The 19,676-nt window shown below is 46.5% G+C and overlaps 1 protein-coding gene across 1 annotated transcript in view; it reads left to right on the top strand.

Annotated features, from left to right (window-relative positions):
* The first annotated feature begins 6,910 nt into the window (after positions 1–6,910).
* Positions 6,911–19,676, top strand: part of LOC123491337 (cadherin-23-like) — a 111,834-nt gene continuing 99,068 nt past the window's right edge. The window contains exons 1-3 of the mRNA XM_045221822.1: positions 6,911–6,916; positions 10,215–10,364; positions 17,816–17,974. Of these exons, the coding sequence (XP_045077757.1) occupies positions 6,911–6,916; positions 10,215–10,364; positions 17,816–17,974 (315 nt within the window). The remainder of the gene's footprint in view (positions 6,917–10,214; positions 10,365–17,815; positions 17,975–19,676) is intronic.

Genomic DNA, 19,676 nt, shown 5'->3' with positions numbered 1-19,676 from the left:
GCCTCCAACGTCGTTTTAGAGAATTTGGCAGTACGTCCAACTGGCCTCACAACCGCAGACCACGTGTATGGCGTCGTGTGGGCGAGTGGTTTGCTAATGTCAACATTGTGAACAGAGTGCCCCATGGTGGCGGTGGGGTTATGGTATGGGCAGGCATAAGCTACGGACAACGAACACAACTGCATTTGATCGATGGCAAGTTGAATGCACAGAGATATCGTGACAAGATCCTGAGGCCCATTGTCGTGCCATTCATCCGCCGCCATCAACTCATGTTTCAGCATGATAATGCACGGCCCCATGTGTACACAATTCCTGGAAGCTGGAAATGTCCCAGTTCGTCCATGGCCTGCATACCCACCAGACATGTCACCCATTGAGCATGTATGGGATGCACTGGATCGACGTGTATGACAACGTGTTCCAGTTCCCGCCAATATCCAGCAACTTCGCACAGCCATTGAAGAGGAGTGGGACAACATTCTACAGACCACCATCAACAGCCTGATCAACTCTGTGCGAAGGAGATGTGTCACGCAGCATGAGTCAAATGGTGGTCACACCAGATCCTGACTGGTTTTCTGATCCACACCCCTACCTTTTTAAGTTATCTGTGACCAACAGATGCATATCTGTATTCCCAGTCATGTGAAATCCATAGATTAGGGCCTAATGAATTTATTTCAATTGACTGATTTCCTTTTTCCTCAACAACCTGAAATTGTTGCATGTTGCGTTTATGTCATGGGCCTCTCACTCCACCGGGTTACCACCTTAATTTTCTTCCACTCTGCTCACCACTCTCTCTACTCAGCCTAACTAGCTCCACCTGTCCCTGCTCTGCTCTGCTCTAATTACTCTGCCAGCTGCGCTGCATTACCCACTACCTCTCCCAGTATTTAAGGCCCTGTCTTTCAGCTCTCCGGTGTCAGATCGTCTGCAAAGCTCACACCCGGAACCTGTTTGCTCGCGCTTCTGGCTCACCCTGGTTTTGTGACCCCGGACCTGCCTGTTTTTTGGATACTCTTCTGCCTCAGGAGATCCAGACCTGCTTCTGCCATTACGACTCCTGACTACTCTTCAATCCCGGTAACTCTGACCAGCCTTCTGCCTTGCTACTACGTATTTTGGATTTCCCTTGAACTGTACTGCTGCCTGGTTTCATTCCGCCCTGTTGTGTCTGTGTCTCCCCCCAGGACTTCTGGACCACCCACCACCGGCTTCATAGGACGCATCGCTGCCACTGGGGGGGGCACAGACCCAGCGCATTGGACGGGATCCCTGTTACCCTGGAGCCTTCATTCACTCCCTACTTCCCTTTTCCCTTAAGTTTAATAAACTTTCTGGTGTGACGCAATTGTGGTCCTCTGGTCGTCTGTCTGAACCGTGACAGTACGATCTGACCATTATGGACTCAGCGCACACTTTCCCGACATGGAAACCGATGAGCATGAGCAGCAGTTCCAGCAGCAGCAACAACAACTCGCCATGATCATTCAACTCCTCACCAACCTTACCCCAGCCAGTCTGCCCACCAGCCCAGCCCCCGAGTTACCTGCCCCGGTCATTGCAGCCGCTGCTCCGAACCCAAGATTGGAAACCCCGAGCGGTTCAACGGCGATTCAACCCAGGTCCGGCCATTCCTGACTAGCTGCCGACTTCAGTTCTCCTTGCAGCCAAGGACCTTCGCCACGGAGGGGCTAAAGTTGGGTATGCCATCACTCACCTGACGGGCCGAGCTCGACTCTGGGGAACAGCAGAGTTCGAACGTCAAACCCCGCATGTGCAACCTTCGACCTGTTTGCTGAGGAGATGCTGAAGGTGTTTGACCTGGACTCACCCACCGCAGAGGCGTCTCGTGAACTGTTCAGTATTCGACAAGGCAGACGTACAGTCGTAGACCATTCCATCGACTTCCGAACCCTGGCTAGACGAAGTTCTTGGAACACACCATCGTTGGTGGACGCGTTCTTCCATAGTTTGGCTGACTATATCAAGGACGCAGTTGGTCTCCCATGAACTGCCTTCCACTCTTGATGAAGCCATCGCACTGACTGTCAGGATCGACAGAGGGATACAGACCCGTCGTCGTGAGAGGGGGCGCCAAGGTCCACCTACTACCGGCATTCGGAGAGATCCGACTGGGCTCCTGTCATCTACTGCCACTCACCCAGGTCAGCTTGATCAGTCTGAGCCTATGGAGATTGGGCGAGCCTCCCTCACTCCTGCAGAGCGCCAGCGCCGCTTCACCTCAAACCTCTGCCTCTATTGTGGAGGTGATGGACATCGTGTGGTAACCTGCCCTTTAAAGGGCCGAAGCTCACCGGGCGTAGGGGGAGTCCGGTTGAGTTCAAGGACCATCCAGTCCTCCGACCGCAAACCCCTGCTGCAAGTTCACCTCCGCCTCTCTGACTCTACTCACACCCTGGCTGCTCTGGTGGATTCTGGCGCCGAAGCCAACATAATGGACATCAAGCTGGCACGCCAACTGGGACTGGAGAACCTCCGTTTGACACCTCCTATTCCTGCCCGGGCACTGGACGGACACTTACTCGGATCGGTCACTCATGTCACGGCCCCGGTCTCGATGGGTCTGTCCGGAAACCATCAAGAAACTATCCAGTTTCACCTGCTCCCCTCTCCAGGCCAACCCCTCATCCTGGGTTACCCATGGCTCCGCCGGCACAACCCTCAGCTCGACTGGGTGACCGGGGTGATCAGGGAGTGGGGAGAGGACTGCCACCGAACCTGCCTGCTTGCTGCCGCACTACCCCCTCGGCCAGTACCTACTAACTCCGCTCCTGACCTCTCCAATGTCCCAGAATGCTACCATGGTCTCAGAGAGGTGTTTAACAAAGCAAGAGCCACATCTCTGCCCCCTCACCGACCGGTACGACTGTGCCATCGACCTCCTCCCTGGAACAGCTCCTCCAAGGGGTCGTCTTTATTCGTTGTCTGCTCCTGAAAGAAAGTCCATGGAGGACTACATCAATGGCTCTCTGTCCGCAGGATTAATCCGTTCATCTTCATCTCCTGCTGGTGCTGGCTTCTTCTTTGTGGGGAAGAAGGACGGATCTCTTCGCCCCTGCATCGACTACAGGGGACTCAACGACATCACAGTGAAAAACCGTTACCCTCTGCCTCTGCTCACCTCTGCTTTTGAGTTGCTCCAGGGAGCCACTGTTTTTACCAAGTTGGATCTCAGAAACGCTTACCACCTAGTGCGGATCCGGGAGGGAGATGAATGGAAAACCGCATTCAATACACCAACAGGCCACTACGAGTATCTGGTTATGCCTTTTGGCCTCACCAATGCTCCTGCTGTGTTCCAGGCTCTAGTGAATGATGTACTGCGGGACATGTTAAACAAGTTTGTCTTCGTTTACCTGGATGACATCTTAATTTACTCCAGAAACCTGTCTGAACACACCCGCCATGTCCAGCAAGTCCTTCATCGTCTTCTGGAGAATTCCCTCTACGCCAAGGCAGAGAAATGTGAGTTTCACGTCAAGACAGTGGCCTTCCTGGGGTACATAGTGGCAGAGGGAAGTATCCAAATGGATCCTGCCAAAGTATCAGCAGTCACTTCATGGCCAGTTCCGGAGAACAGAAAGAAGCTGCAACAGTTTCTGGGGTTTGCTAACTTCTATAGGAAGTTTATCCGGAACTACAGTACCGTTGCTGCCCCTCTCACTGCTCTAACCAGCACCAAGCAACCCTTCACCTGGACCCCAGCAGCCGACAAAGCCTTCAGTACCCTCAAGGTGAGGTTCACCTCCGCTCCCATCCTCCAGATGCCTGATGTGGACCGGCAATTCATTGTGGAGGTGGACGCCTCGGATGTGGGAGTTGGTGCTGTGATTTCTCAGTGGGCTGCGGAGGATAGGAAGCTCCATCCCTGTGCCTTTTTCTCACGTCGGTTGTCCCCCTCTGAGTGCAATTACGACATAGGGAACCGTGAGCTGCTGGCTGTGAAGCTTGCCTTGGAGGAGTGGCGTCACTGGCTGGAGGGGTCCACCATTCCATTTCTCGTTTGGACCGATCATAAGAACTTGGAGTACATCCGCACGGCCAAACGGTTGAACTCCAGGCAGTCCCGCTGGGCCCTGTTCTTCACCAGGTTTAATTTCACTCTGTCATACCGGCCTGGATCACGCAACACCAAGCCAGACGCCCTCTCCCGTCAATTCCAGAAGGATGACACCCCTCCAAGGACCCTGTGTCGATCCTGCCAAGTCCCTGCATCGTTGCAGCTCTGACCTGGGCTGTTGAGGAACAGGTGCTGGAGGCTCTCCGTAACCAGCCAGGTCCCAGCACTTGCCCAGCTGACCGCCTTTTTGTCCCCGAAGACCTGAGGTCCCAGGTCATTCAGTGGGGACATGACTCCCGCCTAGCTTGTCACCCTGGCTCCACCCGCACTTACAACCTGCTCGCCCAGAGGTTCTGGTGGCCCTCTCTGAGGAAGGATGTACGGGAATTCGTCCAAGCCTGCCCCATCTGCAACCAACACAAGTCGTCCTGCCAGCCCCCAGCCGGATTGCTGCAGCCCCTGCCTGTGCCCAGACGTCCCTGGTCTCACATCGCCCTTGACTTTGTCACGGGGCTGCCCCCTTCAAGTGGCATGACCGTCATTCTCACCATCGTTGACCGTTTCAGCAAGATGGCACACTTCATTCCCCTCCCCAAGCTCCCAACCGCCAAGGAGACCGCCCAGGTGGTCCTGGAACACGTCTTCCGGATCCACGGACTGCCTAAGGATGTAGTTTCTGACCGTGGTCCACAATTCTCCTCCGCTTTTTGGAAGGAGTTCTGTCACCTGCTGGGAGCCACAGTCAGTCTGACTTCCGGATTCCATCCCCAATCCAATGGGCAGTCAGAGCGGGCTAATCAGGAGCTCGAGAAGGCACTGCGATGCATGACTTCACGCAACCCCCACTCCTGGTCGCAGCAATTGACATGGGTGGAGTACGCACACAATTCTCTGACCTGCTCTGCCATCGGTATGTCCCCTTTCCAATGTGTTTATGGATACCAGCCTCCTCTATTTGCCAGCCAGGAGGAGGAGGTTACTTGCCCATCTGCACTTGCTTTTGCCCGTCGATGTCGCCGCACCTGGTCACAAGCCCGAGCCACACTCCTCAGGTCCGTTGCCAGCTACACTACCGGGGCCAACCGTCGGAGAATTCCTGCTCCCACCTACCATGTTGGTCAAAGGGTGTGGTTGTCATCGAAGAACCTGCCACTCAGGGTGGAGTCGCAGAAGCTGGCACCTCGGTTCATTGGCCCATTCCCTATCATAAGAGTGATTAGCCCAACTGCTGTCCGGCTCCAACTGCCTAATTCCCTGAGGGTGCACCCCACTTTCCATGTGTCCAAGATTAAGCCCATCCATGAGAGTCCGCTGGTCCCTGCTGCGCCTGGTCCTCCTCCTCCACGGCTCGCCGATGGTGGTCTGGTTTACACCGTCCGCCGCCTGCTTCGGTCCAGACGGAGGGGTAGGGGTCTCCAGTACCTCATTGACTGGGAGGGCTATGGACCTGAGGAAAGGACCTGGGTGCCAGCTAGTCGGATTGTGGATAGGACTCTCATCACCGCTTTCCACCAACGGCATCCTGATCAACCTGCAATCCGTAGGGGCCGCCCCAGAGGGGTCCCTAACCGTCCGGCCCGCTCGGCTTCCTGTCCTGTGCCTGATCCTGTCTCGGGACCTGTCCCATCTCCCCGACCACGGCCCTCCGGCTTCCTCCGAGGATGAGGACGTTCACTCGGACCGTTCGGAGGAGTTCCTAGCCCTCCTCCGGCTCCCTCCTCCCGCCCGGCGTGGTGTTGCTCTTGGGACTTCTGGGGCCGTCCCTTGGGGGGGGTTCTGTCATGGGCCTCTCACTCCACCGGGTTACCACCTTAATTTTCTTCCACTCTGCTCACCACTCTCTCTACTCAGCCTAACTAGCTCCACCTGTCCCTGCTCTGCTCTGCTCTAATTACTCTGCCAGCTGCGCTGCATTACCCACTACCTCTCCCAGTATTTAAGGCCCTGTCTTTCAGCTCTCCGGTGTCAGATCGTCTGCAAAGCTCACACCCGGAACCTGTTTGCTCGCGCTTCTGGCTCACCCTGGTTTTGTGACCCCGGACCTGCCTGTTTTTTGGATACTCTTCTGCCTCAGGAGATCCAGACCTGCTTCTGCCATTACGACTCCTGACTACTCTTCAATCCCGGTAACTCTGACCAGCCTTCTGCCTTGCTACTACGTATTTTGGATTTCCCTTGAACTGTACTGCTGCCTGGTTTCATTCCGCCCTGTTGTGTCTGTGTCTCCCCCCCCCAGGACTTCTGGACCACCCACCACCGGCTTCATAGGACGCATCGCTGCCACTGGGGGGCACAGACCCAGCGCATTGGACGGGATCCCTGTTACCCCTGGAGCCTTCATTCACTCCCTACTTCCCTTTTCCCTTAAGTTTAATAAACTTTCTGGTGTGACGCAATTGTGGTCCTCTGGTCGTCTGTCTGAACCGTGACAGTTTATATTTTTGTTCAGTATATAACCAGTTGTAATGCACATACAGTTCATTTTTTGTGTATCTGAGAAATTCCATTTTGTTGCTTCAGATGAGAACACTGATTTGTTATGCACCAAAAATCACACAAATGTTTATTGATGTTACACCAGCCTTTGTTTTCTAAATCTCACAGTCTGAATTTTTTTTCCAAAATGGTTCTTCGGCTGTCCCCATAGGATAACCCTTTTTGGTTCCAGGTAGAACCCTTTTAGGTTTCAGGTAGAAGCCTTTCGGGTTCCATGTAGAGGGTTCTGCCTAAACCAAAAAGGGTTCTTCAAAGGGTTCTCCTAAGGGTTCTCCTATGGGGACAGCCGAAGAACCCTTTTAGGTTATAGATAGCACAACAGTGATGAGTGTAAGACAACAACAGTGATGTCACTGAATCATGTGTATGTACACACAATAGCATGACTTACAGAGAATAAGGCTGCGATTAAATCTGAAACCGTGCTATAATGCGCTTGACATTTAAGGGTAGTTTCCAATTAATCCGACATCTGCAGCGGTTACCTTGAATGTGATCTCCACGAACGTGGTAACATTGCCTTTAAAAGATGCATTGTCGACAAGCGCAATCTGATTAAGTCGCTCTGGATAAGAGCGTCTGCTAAATGACTCAAATCTAAAATGTAAATGTAAAAATGCTTGTCAACATGGCTCCTTAAACATCCTTATCTCCTCCACAGCACACATTATCGTCTCATTGTTTCATTCTGCTCTCATCAAACACACACACACACATACAGTATACACACACACACACTAATATGATTAAAAACGTCTTTAATGAGCTGTCATTGGCAGTGTAATCATTCCTTTAGGAGAAGACACCGCAGCTATAGTAGCGGCAGCTTTGTGGGCAGTGCAATGGGGATTTACTCTATTCTGTACTCATATGCCCAATTACGATTTACACATAATGTTAAGCAATACAGTGGAGTGACTTTTATGTGGGAGAGATAAAGAGGACGATTCAGATGGGGATACGAGACAATGAACTCCAATAGGGCTCTGGTCAAAAGTAATGCACTATGTACTGTAGGGAATAGGGTGCCATTTGGGAAACAACCAGTGGCTCGCCGTCAGTCGTCAGTCTGATGTTCGGGTCTATTTAGTGGGGTCTAATCTTCACTTATTTATCTTTCCATGGGTTTATTTTTTCCATCGCTTGTTCATTCTCTCTTTTCTTCTTGTCTTTTTCCGCAAAAAAAGAGAACACTCCAGGTTAAATGTTTATTGAACTCTGAAACAATTTTCTCTCTGCGGATCAATCGTTCTCCCAGCTTTCGTCACGAGCAAATGGATTCCTGCAGAAATAGAAAAAGGGGCCTTTATAATTGGCTGTGGGTGGCGAGACACAGTTCATTACCGTGCCATGCTTTCACAGCAATGTGTGTGTGTGTGTTGTGTGTGTGGGGGGTCTGTGCATGTATTTGTGTGTGTGTGTGTGCTTGCAGACGTGCGTGCGTGCATGTGTGTGTGTGTGTGTGGAGACCACCAGTCTAGGGAAGTTAGAGCTGCTACTCTAAGATACTATCTAACCTCTGAACCTTCATCTCAAAGACAGAGAGAAGAGAGCGAATGTGATAGATTAAAGGTAGAGGGAGTGATAAATTGAGTTAGGGATGAGAGAGGATAGAGGAGCAAAGTGAGATGTAGAGATAATAAGAAAAGAAATGCGCTTGGATGGAACCAATAAGGGGTGAAAACATGCGTGTGACTGGCATCGATCGAGCTCTTCCATTTCTCACTGCTTTGCAAAGGCTTGTGCTCACAGTCAGAATAAAGTCAAATACATTTTCTCACTCACACACTACAGTAATGAAGGTTTTGTCTTGTACATGCTAGTAGTGTGTACACCAGAGGTGGGCAAAATACGTCCTATGTCGATTAACAGCGATTTAGCAACAACAAGATAAATTGTCACTGAATGTGCCACTTAGTTCATAGAACCGCGGTTATGTGAGTAACCTCCAATGTCCCCAATACCAGCGGATATCAGTGGTTTCTGTTTTCTTACTACAAATTTGGATCTAGCTTTTGATCAGTTGGAATTATTAGCTATTAGCCATTATTACCCCATTCCTGTCTTCTGTTTTGTCACGATGCTACTAAAAACAATGTATATTTTGTGATCTTCCCTGATGTTTTCCTGAACTTTCCAATACATTTATGATGCATTTTAGTCCCTTTCCAATATTTAAGTCATTTTACATATTTTGTTATTAGCCTTATGAACAGAAACTTGGTTGCAGTTTGTATCTAGAATTGTTAAAAAAGCCATAAAATGAAAACAATTCGTATTGGTCGATATTGCTAAGAAAATATCTGATATCCGTATTGGCCCAGAATTTCCACATCGGTGCACCCCTAACTTAAATCAGATGCAAAGTATGTAGAAATGATAATGGTATTAAGGTTCAGGATAAGACCCAGATGCAGACAGTTCGAAATAGCAAAATGTTTATTTACAAAAACATGGGGCAGGCAAAAGACAGGTCAAGGGCAGGCAGAGGTCAGTAATCCAGAGCAGAGTCCGAAAGGTACAGAAACGGCAGGCAGGCTCAGGGTCGGGGCAGGCAGAGGTCGGTAATCCAGAACAGTGTCGCAGGCAGAATGGTCAAAAAACGGGAAAAACTGGAAAACAGGGACTAGAGCAAAACAGGAGTATGGGAAAAACGCGGGACAAGACGAGACAGACGAACTGGCAACAGACAAACAGAAAACACAGGTATAAATACACCAGGGTTAATGGGGACAAATGGGAGAAACCTGGTGGGGGGTGGAGACAAGTACAAGACAGGTGAAACCGATCAGGGTGTGACAAATGGACCTATACATTTAGAAATAACTCTCCTTTTTCTGACCCGCAAATTGATTTTGACTAACAAATATGTCCCCCCAAAAAAATATGTACAGCCCTCTGTTTAATTTTTAAATCCGGATGTGGCCCTCAAGCTAAAATGATTGCCAACCCCTGGTGTTTATTTTATTTATATTTTACCTTTATTTAACCAGGCAAGTCAGTTAAGAACAAATTCTTATTTACAATGACTGCCAAACCCGGACGACAGCCAAACCCGGACGACACTGGGCCAATTGTGCGCTGCCCTATGTGACTCCCAATCACGGCCGGTTGTGATACAGCCTGGAATCGAACCAGGGGGTCTGTAGTGACGCCTCAAGCACTGAGATGCAGTGCCTTAGACCGCTGCGCCACTCGGGAGCCCGGGAGGTGTACATGCTAGTCTGAAGGAGGACATATGCTGAATGTATGATAATGCACAGTATCTGCATCTTGACTGATTAAGGAGGATAGTCATGACTTTTTGCCACAGATGTTATTGCCATAATACTGTATTAATACTTTTATGATAGATTAATTCAGATGTTTAATTACATGATCTGTGCTTGTGACTCATCACCAGGACTACATACCTCTTTTCTTTAACAGGAACAGTTCACATTAATCAACATTTCTGTTTTCACATTTAACAAAATATCTAATTTCCGTCCATAGTCTGTAATTCAGCCACACATCTCATACTGCAACTTTTCTTCTCATCCCTTTGAATCTTTAACCAATATCTAACTCTATTTTCCTTGTGACTCTTATCCCCTCCCTCTCTCCATCCCTCCATCCTCTCCTCTAGGGAGTGAACAGTATGTTTCAGGTGTTCCTAACGGGGAACAACTCGAATCACTTCACCATCTCTCCCACAGCGGTGCAGGGCCGTGCTGACATCAGGATGAGGGTGGACGTGCCTCTGGACTACGAGAACATCCAAAGCTACAGCTTCTCTGTGAGTTCACTCCAAACACACTAGCGTGTGCGCGAACACACACGAACACACAAACAAAAACTTGCTTACGGCATGTTCTTATTTCCTTTACAAACAAACTATCGGTAACATGTACTGTAACAAGAGCATGTCATCTACTGTATGGAGCACAGTGAGCAAAGACACTATGAGTGGGTTAAATTAATGATACACAGTACAGTATACCCATGGCTATAGTACTGAAAGCCATCAAATGCAACAACCATGTCTCTGTCACTAACAAACACAGTCATGTGTGGTACAGTAACTGTACAATTCACTCGAAAGGCACACCGGGAAATATATAAATAAGGCTTTACACCAATCATAGAGGGTTCTAGGAAGAACTTTTCCGGCAGGGTTGCCAACTACACACTAAAAAATTAGGGTTCCTCAAAGGTTCTTTGGGAAGGGTGATGATTCTGTGGAACTATAATGACTCAAAGAACCCTTTGAGCTCTTCAATGGTTCTTTGCCGTTCACAAAAGGGTTCTTTGCTATTTTAGTGATAATTAAAATGTAGCTCTTTTTGTGCAACCATGAGTGAGAGTGGCATTCCAGTTTATCTAATGTGTTGTGTTATGCCATTACATATTATATATGACCAGTGATAATGTCTTGTGAAAGACTCACTTAAGGCCTTGTGTCAATTGAGAGCGGTTGACTAAATCAGTCAGTGGTTGATTCAACTGCTCAATTAACACAATAATAATGTCTCTGGATTTTTAAAATTGTTTTGCTTTTTTTACCCCTTTTTCTCCCCAATTTTGTGATACCCAATTGGTAGTTACAGTCTTGTCCCATCGCTGCAACTCCCGTATGGACTCTAGAGAGAGGCGAAGGTCGAAAGCCACGCGTCCTCCGAAACCCGACCCTACCAGGCCGCACTGCTTCTTGACACACTGCTCGCTTAACCCGGAAGCCAGCCGCACCAATGTGTCGGAGGAAACACCGTACAACTGGCGACAGTGAAGAAAAAATTAGTAAATAAATACAAATAAACATTTAGCTAAATGTTATTGCGGGTGTAGCGAAATGCTCCTAGCTCTAACAGTGCCATAGTATCTAACAATTAACAACAATACACACAAATCTAAAAGTAAAATAATGGAATTAAGAAATATATAAATATTAGGACGAGCAATGTCGGAGTGGCATTGACTAAAATACAGTAGAATATAATACAGTATATACAGTGGGGGGAAAAAGTATTCAGTCAGCCACCAATTGTGCAAGTTCTCCCACTTAAAAAGATGAGAGAGGCCTGTAATGTTCATCATAGGTACACTTCAACTATGACAGATGAATTTAGATTTTTTTTCTCCAGAAAATCACATTGTAGGATTTTTAATGAATTTATTTGTAAATTATGGTGGAAAATAAGTATTTGGTCACCTACAAAGCAAGATTTCTGGCTCTCACAGACCTGTAACTTCTTCTTTAAGAGGCTCCTCTGTCCTCCACTCGTTACCTGTATTAATGGCACCTGTTTGAACTTGTTATCAGTATAAAAGACACCTGTCCACAACCTCAAACAGTCACACACCAAACTCCATTATGGCCAAGACCAAAGAGCTGTCAAAGGACACCAGAAACACAATTGTAGACCTGCACCAGGCTGGGAAGACTGAATCTGCAATAGGTAAGCAGCTTGGTTTGAAGAAATCAACTGTGGGAGCAATTATTAGGAAATGGAAGACATACAAGACCACTGATAATCTCCCTCGATCTGTGGCTCCACGCAAGATCTCACCCCGTGGGGTCAAAATGATCACAATAACGTTGAGCAAAAATCCCAGAACCACACGGTGGGACCTAGTGAATGACCTGCAGAGAGCTGGGACCAAAGTAACAGAGCCTACCATCAGTAACACACTACGCCGCCAGGGACTCAAATCCTGCAGTGCCAGACGTGTCCCCCTGCTTAAGCCAGTACATGTCCAGGCCCGTCTGAAGTTTGCTAAAGTGCATTTGGATGATCCTGAAGAGGATTGGGAGAATGTCATATGGTCAGATGAAACCAAAATATAGCTTTTTGGTAAAAACTCAACTCGTCGTGTTTGGAGGACAAAGAATGCTGAGTTGCATCCAAAGAACACCATACCTACTGTGAAGCATGGGGGTGGAAACATCATGCTTTGGGGCTGTTTTTCTGCATAGGGACCAGGACGACTGATCCGTGTAAAGGAAAGAATGAATGGGGCCATGTATCGTGAGATTTTGAGTGAAAACCTCCTTCCATCAGCAAGGGCATTGAAGATGAAACGTGGCTGGGTCTTTCAGCATGACAATCATCCCAAACACACCGCCTGGGCAACGAAGGAGTGGCTTCGTAAGAAGCATTTCAAGGTCCTGGAGTGGCCTAGCCAGTCTCCAGATCTCAACCCCATAGAAAATCTTTGGAGGGAGTTGAAAGTCTGTGTTGCCCAGCGACAGCCCCAAAACATCACTGCTCTAGAGGAGATCTGCATGGAGGAATGGGCCAACATACCAGCAACAGTGTGTGAAAACCTTGTGAAGACTTACAGAAAATGTTTGACCTGTGTCATTGCCAATAAAGGGTATATAACAAAGTATTGAGAAACTTTTGTTATTGACCAAATACTTATTTTCCACCATAATTTGCAAATAAATTCATAAAAAATCCTACAATGTGATATTCTGGATTTTTTTTCCTCATTTTGTCTGTCATAGTTGACGTGTACCTATGATGAAAATTACAGCCCTCTCTCATCTTTTTAAGTGGGAGAACTTGCACAATTGGTGGCTGACTAAATACTTTTTTCCCCCACTGTAAATATGAAATGAGTAACGCAGTATGTAAACATTATTAAAGTGACCAGTGATTCCATGTCTATGTACAGTGAGGGAAAAAAGTATTTGATCCCCTGCTGATTTTGTAAGTTTGTCCACTGACAAAGACATGATCAGTCTATAATTTTAATGGTAGGTTTATTTGAACAGTGAGAGACAGAATAACAACAAAAAAATCCAGAAAAATGCATGTCAAAAATGTTATAAATTGATTTGCATTTTAATGAGGGAAATAAGTATTTGACCCCTCTGCAAAACATGAGTTAGTACTTGGTGGCAAAACCCTTGTTGGCAATCACAGAGGTCAGACGTTTCTTGTAGTTGGCCACCAGGTTTGCACACATCTCAGGAGGGATTTTGTCCCACTCCTCTTTGCAGATCTTCTCCAAGTCATTAAGGTTTCGAGGCTGACGTTTGGCAACTCGAACCATCAGCTCCCTCCACAGATGTTCTATGGGATTAAGGTCTGGAGACTGGCTAGGCCACTCCAGGACCTTAATGTGCTTCTTCTTGAGCCACTCCTTTGTTGCCTTGGCCGTGTGTTTTGGGTCATTGTCATGCTGGAATACCCATCCACGACCCATTTTCAATGCCCTGGCTGAGGGAAGGAGGTTCTCACCCAAGATTTGACGGTACATGGCCCCGTCCATCGTCCCTTTGATGCGGTGAAGTTGTCCTGTCCCCTTAGCAGAAAAACACCCCCAAAGCATAATGTTTCCACCTCCATGTTTGACGGTGGGGATGGTGTTCTTGGGGTCATAGGCAGCATTCCTCCTCCTCCAAATACGGCGAGTTGAGTTGATGCCAAAGAGCTCGATTTTGGTCTCATCTGACCACAACACTTTCACCCAGTTCTCCTCTGAATCATTCATATGTTCATTGGCAAACTTCAGACGGCCCTGTATATGTGCTTTCTTGAGCAGAGGGACATTGCGGGCGCTGCAGGATTTCAGTCCTTCACGGCGTAGTGTGTTACCAATTGTTTTCTTGGTGACTATGGTCCCAGCTGCCTTGAGATCATTGACAAAATCCTCCTGTGTAGTTCTGGGCTGATTCCTCACCATTCTCATGAACATTGCAACTCCACGAGGTGAGATCTTGCATGGAGCCCCAGGCCGAGGGAGATTGACAGTCTTTTGTGTTTCTTCCATTTGCGAATAATCGCACCAACCGTTGTCACCTTATCACCAAGCTGCTTGGTGATGGTCTTGTAGCCCATTCCAGCCTTGTGTAGGTCTACAATCTTGTCCCTGACATCCTTGGAGAGCTCTTTGGCCTTGGCCATGGTGGAGAGTTTGGAATCTGATTGATTGATTGCTTCTGTGGACAGGTGTATTTTATACAGGTAACAAGCTGAGATTAGGAGCACTCCCTTTAAGAGTGTGCTCCTAATCTCAGCTCGTTACTTGTATAAAAGACACCTGATTGAGAGGGGGTAAAATACTTATTTCACTCAAATCAGCAGGGGATCAAATACACTGTATATACAGTGGGGAGAACAAGTATTTGATACACTGCCGATTTTGCAGGTTTTCCTACTTACAAAGCATGTAGAGGTCTGTAATTTTTATCATAGGTACACTTCTGCATATAGGAGGGAGGAGCAAATAACATTTATATATATATCATAATAACAACAACAAAATCCAGAAAAATGCATGTCAAAAATGTTATAAATTGATTTGCATTTTAATGAGGGAAATAAGTATTTGACCCCCTCTCAATCAGAAAGATTTCTGGCTCCCAGGTGTCTTTTATACAGGTAACGAGCTGAGATTAGGAGCACACTCTTAAAGGGAGTGCTCCTAATCTCAGCTTGTTACCTGTATAAAAGACACCTGTCCACAGAAGCAATCAATCAATCAGATTCCAAACTCTCCACCATGGCCAAGACCAAAAGCTCTCCAAGGATGTCAGGGACAAGATTGTAGACATACACAAGGCTGAAATGGGCTACAAGACCATTGCCAAGCAGCTTGGTGAGAAGGTGACAACAGTTGGTGCGATTATTCGCAAATGGAAGAAACACAAAAGAACTGTCAATCTCCCTCGGCCTGGGGCTCCATGCAAGATCTCACCTCGTGGAGTTGCAATGATCATGAGAACGGTGAGGAATCAGCCCAGAACTACACGGGAGGATCTTGTCAATGATCTCAAGGCAGCTGGGACCATAGTCACCAAGAAAACAATTGGTAACACACTACGCCGGGAAGGACTGAAATCCTGCAGCGCCCGAAAGGTCCCCCTGCTCAAGAAAGCACATATACAGAGCCGTCTGAAGTTTGCCAATGAACATCTGAATTTCAGAGGAGAACTTGGTGAAAGTGTTGTGGTCAGATGAGACCAAAATGGAGCTCTTTGGCATCAACTCAACTTGCCGTGTTTGGAGGAGGAGGAATGCTGCCTATGACCCCAAGAACACCATCCCCACCGTCAAACATGGAGGTGGAAACATTATGCTTTGGGGGTGTTTTTCTGCTAAGGGGACAGGACAACTTCACCGCATCAAAGGGACAATGGACGGGGCCATGTACCGTCAAATATTGGGTGAGAACCTCCTTCCCTCAGCCAGGGCATTGAAAATGGGTCGTGGATGGGTATTCCAGCATGACAATGACCCAAAACACACCGCCAAGGCAACAAAGGAGTGGCTCAAGAAGAAGCACATTAAGGTCCTGGAGTGGCCTAGCCAGTCTCCAGACCTTAATCCCATAGAAAATCTGTGGAAGGAGCTGAAGGTTCGAGTTGCCAAACGTCAGCCTCGAAACCTTAATGACTTGGAGAAGATCTGCAAAGAGGAGTGGGACAAAATCCCTCCTGAGATGTGTGCAAACCTGGTGGCCCACTACAAGAAACGTCTGACCTCTGTGATTGCCAACAAGGGTTTTGCCACCAAGTACTAAGTCATGTTTTGCAGAGGGGTCAAATACTTATTTCCCTCATTAAAATGCAAATCAATTTATAACATTTTTGACATCCTTTTTTCTGGATTTTGTTGTCGTTATTCTGTCTCTCACTGTTCAATATAACCTACCATTGAAATTACAGACTGATCATTTCTTTGTCAGTGGGCAAACGTATAAAATCAGCAGGGGATCAAATACTTTTTTCCCTCACTGTAGCCTACCTCAAATATTGGTCTGAGAACAATGCATTGGCAGGGCAATTCAAACAAAACCTATGTTTTGGGCCTATAGCCTACTGCACACACCTCATAACTACAATACTGTTTTTAAATAGGTTAAAAATTACAACATTCAGATCTCTGCTTGTATTTTGACTCAAAGTAATCTCAACTCAAAAAAGGTTGGTGACCACTGCCCTATGGGGACAAGCCGAAAAACTCTATATGGTTCTACTAAGAACCTTTTTTCTAAGATTGCACTGAAGAATATAAAGTAATAAATTGCAACCCTACTTGAAGGCCTGATTTGGCCTGTATACCATGAGTTTCAGGCCACTGTATTAGGGTAAAGCTAAGAATAAGGCCTTACGAGATATGTATGTATTGTCATAAAGAGTTTAATTATAATGATAACGTTTGCCTAGGAACTCACTTGGTGAAGGCCACAGGACTGAAAATGAACGAATTCAACAATAATGTCTATGTCCCTAACAAATACAGTCATGGGTGGTAACTCTACAATTCACTCGAAAAGGCAAGGCACACTGGGAAATTATATTGGAGGCATGTCGTAGTGGGTGCATTGCTCAAAATGTTCAAGCTGATACAACTGAAATGTGGACCCCCTACAGGGTCACAGTAACTCTATTAGTTTGAGTTATGATAACAAAATCACTTTAAGTAACTGTATTCAGACATATTAAGTGTAATGGGCTTCCTCAAAAGTTTTGAGTAATGACAGCACATTGGTGTTTACAGTGTACACTACCGGTCAAAAGTTTTAGAACACCTACTCATTCAAGGGTTCTTCTTTATTTTTACTATTTTCTACATTGTATAATAATAGTGAAGACATCAAAACTATAAAATAACACATATGGAATCATGTAGTAACCCAAAAAGTGTTAAACAAATCAAAATATATGTTATATTTGAGATTCTTGAAATAGCTACCCTTTGCCTTGATGACAGCTTTGCACACTCTTGGCATTCTCTCAACCAGCTTCAACTGGAATGCTTTTCCAACAGTCTTGAAGGAGTTCCCACATATGCTGAACACTTGTTGGCTGCTTTTCCTTCACTCTGCCGTCCGACTCATCACAAACCATCTCAATTTGGTTGAGGTCGGGGGATTGAGGAGGCCAGGTCATCTGATGCAGCACTCCATCACTCTCCTTCTTGGTAAAATAGCCCTTACACAGCCTGGAGGTGTGTTGGGTCATTGTCCTGTTGAAAAACAAATTATAGTCCCTCTAAGCCCAAACCAGATGGCATGGCGTATCGCTGTGAGGCGAAACAATTCACTTAGTTTCCATTAATAAGCCACTGCAAATCTCTTTGCTAGCAAATGCAACACTGTTCTAAAATTGCAAGGTGTCTCCAGTAATGTTTACCTTTTGAAGCTCTATGACATCTCCACTTTCTTCCAACCCTATGTCTAGAATATTAATGTCTTAATGTAAATTATCAGAGTCTGTCCTATCTCTTTTTTCAGCTATATGCCAATGAGTCCATGTCGGAACATGTGGGTTTTGCCCGTATCTACATTGACCTGATCAATGAGAATGACAACCGGCCCATCTTCCTTAAACCTCTGTATAACATCAGTTTGCCTGAGAACACACCCAGAGGAACCTCCCTGCTACGCATCCAGGTAAGGTTATCACTGCAACATGCTAGCTATAACACAATTTAACAAACACTCCCTGAAGCACACTGTCTCATGCTGTTGTATGGTGTCTGTTGTGCTGTAACACCCCTTGCCTAGCAGTGGAGGCTCCTCAGAGGAGGAAGGGGGGACCATCCTCCTCAGTGAATTTCATACAAATAATTTTTTTTAAACATTTAAAATGTTTTCCTTTTTAGATAATACTATACTAAATATAATCACGTCACCAAATACTTGATTAAAACACACTATTTTGCAATGAATGTCTACAGTAGCCTCAACCGCAGTCTATAGGGTAGCACAATGGTGTAGCTGGAGGACAGCTAGCTTCCGTCCTCCTCTGGGTACATTGACTTCAATACAAAACCTAGGAGGCTCATAGTTCTTACCCCCTTCCATAGACTTACACAGAAACTATGACAACTTCCGGAGGATGTCCTCCAACCTATCAGAGCTCTTGCAGTATGAACTGACATGTTGTCCACCCTATCAAAGGATCAGAGCATGAATCTAATACTGAAGGTACAGCTAGCTAGCACTGCATAAAATGTGGCTCAAAGAGAGAGAAAGACAATAGTTGAACAGTTTTGAACAAATTAATTTCTTCAAAAATGAAGGAGAAGCAAGAGAGAGAGAGAGAGATTGTCTTTTTTTTCACTTTCAGTTTCACTTACTTAGCTAGCAAATGCAGCTAGCAACACCATTAAGCAAGGGGTACAACCAAGCAAGCGGCACCATGAAGACCAAGGAGCTCTCCAAACAGGTCAGGGACAAAATTGTGGAGAAGTTCAGATCGGGGTTGTGTAATAAAGAAAAATCCGAAACTTTGAACATCCCATGGAGCACCATTACATCCATTATTTAAAAAATGGAAAGAATATGGCACCACAACAAACCTGCCAAGAGAGGGCCGCCCACCAAAACTCACGGACCAGGCAAGGACGGTATTAATCAGAGATGCAACAAAGAGACCAAAGATAACCCTGAAGGAGCTGCAAACCTCCACCGCGGAGATTGGAGTATCTGTCCATAGGACCACTTTAAGCCGTACACTCCACAGAGCTAGGCTGTACGGAAGAGTGGCCAGAAAAAAGCCATTGCTTAAAGAAAAAAATAAGCAAACACGTTTGGTGTTGGCCAAAAGGCATGTGGAACAACATATGGAAGAAGGTACTCTGGTCAGATGAGACTAAAATTGAGCTTTTTGGCCATCAAGGAAATGCTATGTCTGCCGCAAACCCAACACCTCTCATCACCCGAGAACACCATCCCGATGATTTTCATCGGCAGGGACTGGGAAACTGGTCAGAATTGAAGGAGTGATGAATGGCGCTAAATATAGTTTAGCCTACTCAAACAACCTGCTCAAACAGAGGGATGCTATGTTAGCTAGCTGGCTATGACTATCCAACACAACACTGGAACTCTTCCAAGTCAATGTAAGCTTAATGACAAAGCGAAAACAGGTTTTTATACATTTTTGCAAATGTATACAAAATAAAAAACAGAAATAACTTATTTACATAAGTATTGATAATGGCGTCCGTTTTATGGACTCTTAACCAACCGTGCTATTGTGTGTGTTGTTTCGCATTGTTTGTAACTTATTTTGTACATAATGTTGCTGCTACCGTCTCTTATGACCGAAAATAGCTTCTGGACATCAGAACAGTGATTACTCACCTTG

The sequence above is a fragment of the Coregonus clupeaformis genome, chromosome 1, assembly GCF_020615455.1.
Source record: "Coregonus clupeaformis isolate EN_2021a chromosome 1, ASM2061545v1, whole genome shotgun sequence".
Taxonomy (NCBI): Eukaryota; Metazoa; Chordata; class Actinopteri; order Salmoniformes; family Salmonidae; genus Coregonus; species Coregonus clupeaformis.
Note: the sequence above shows the minus strand (reverse complement) of the source record. Positions and strands in the feature narration are given on the sequence as shown.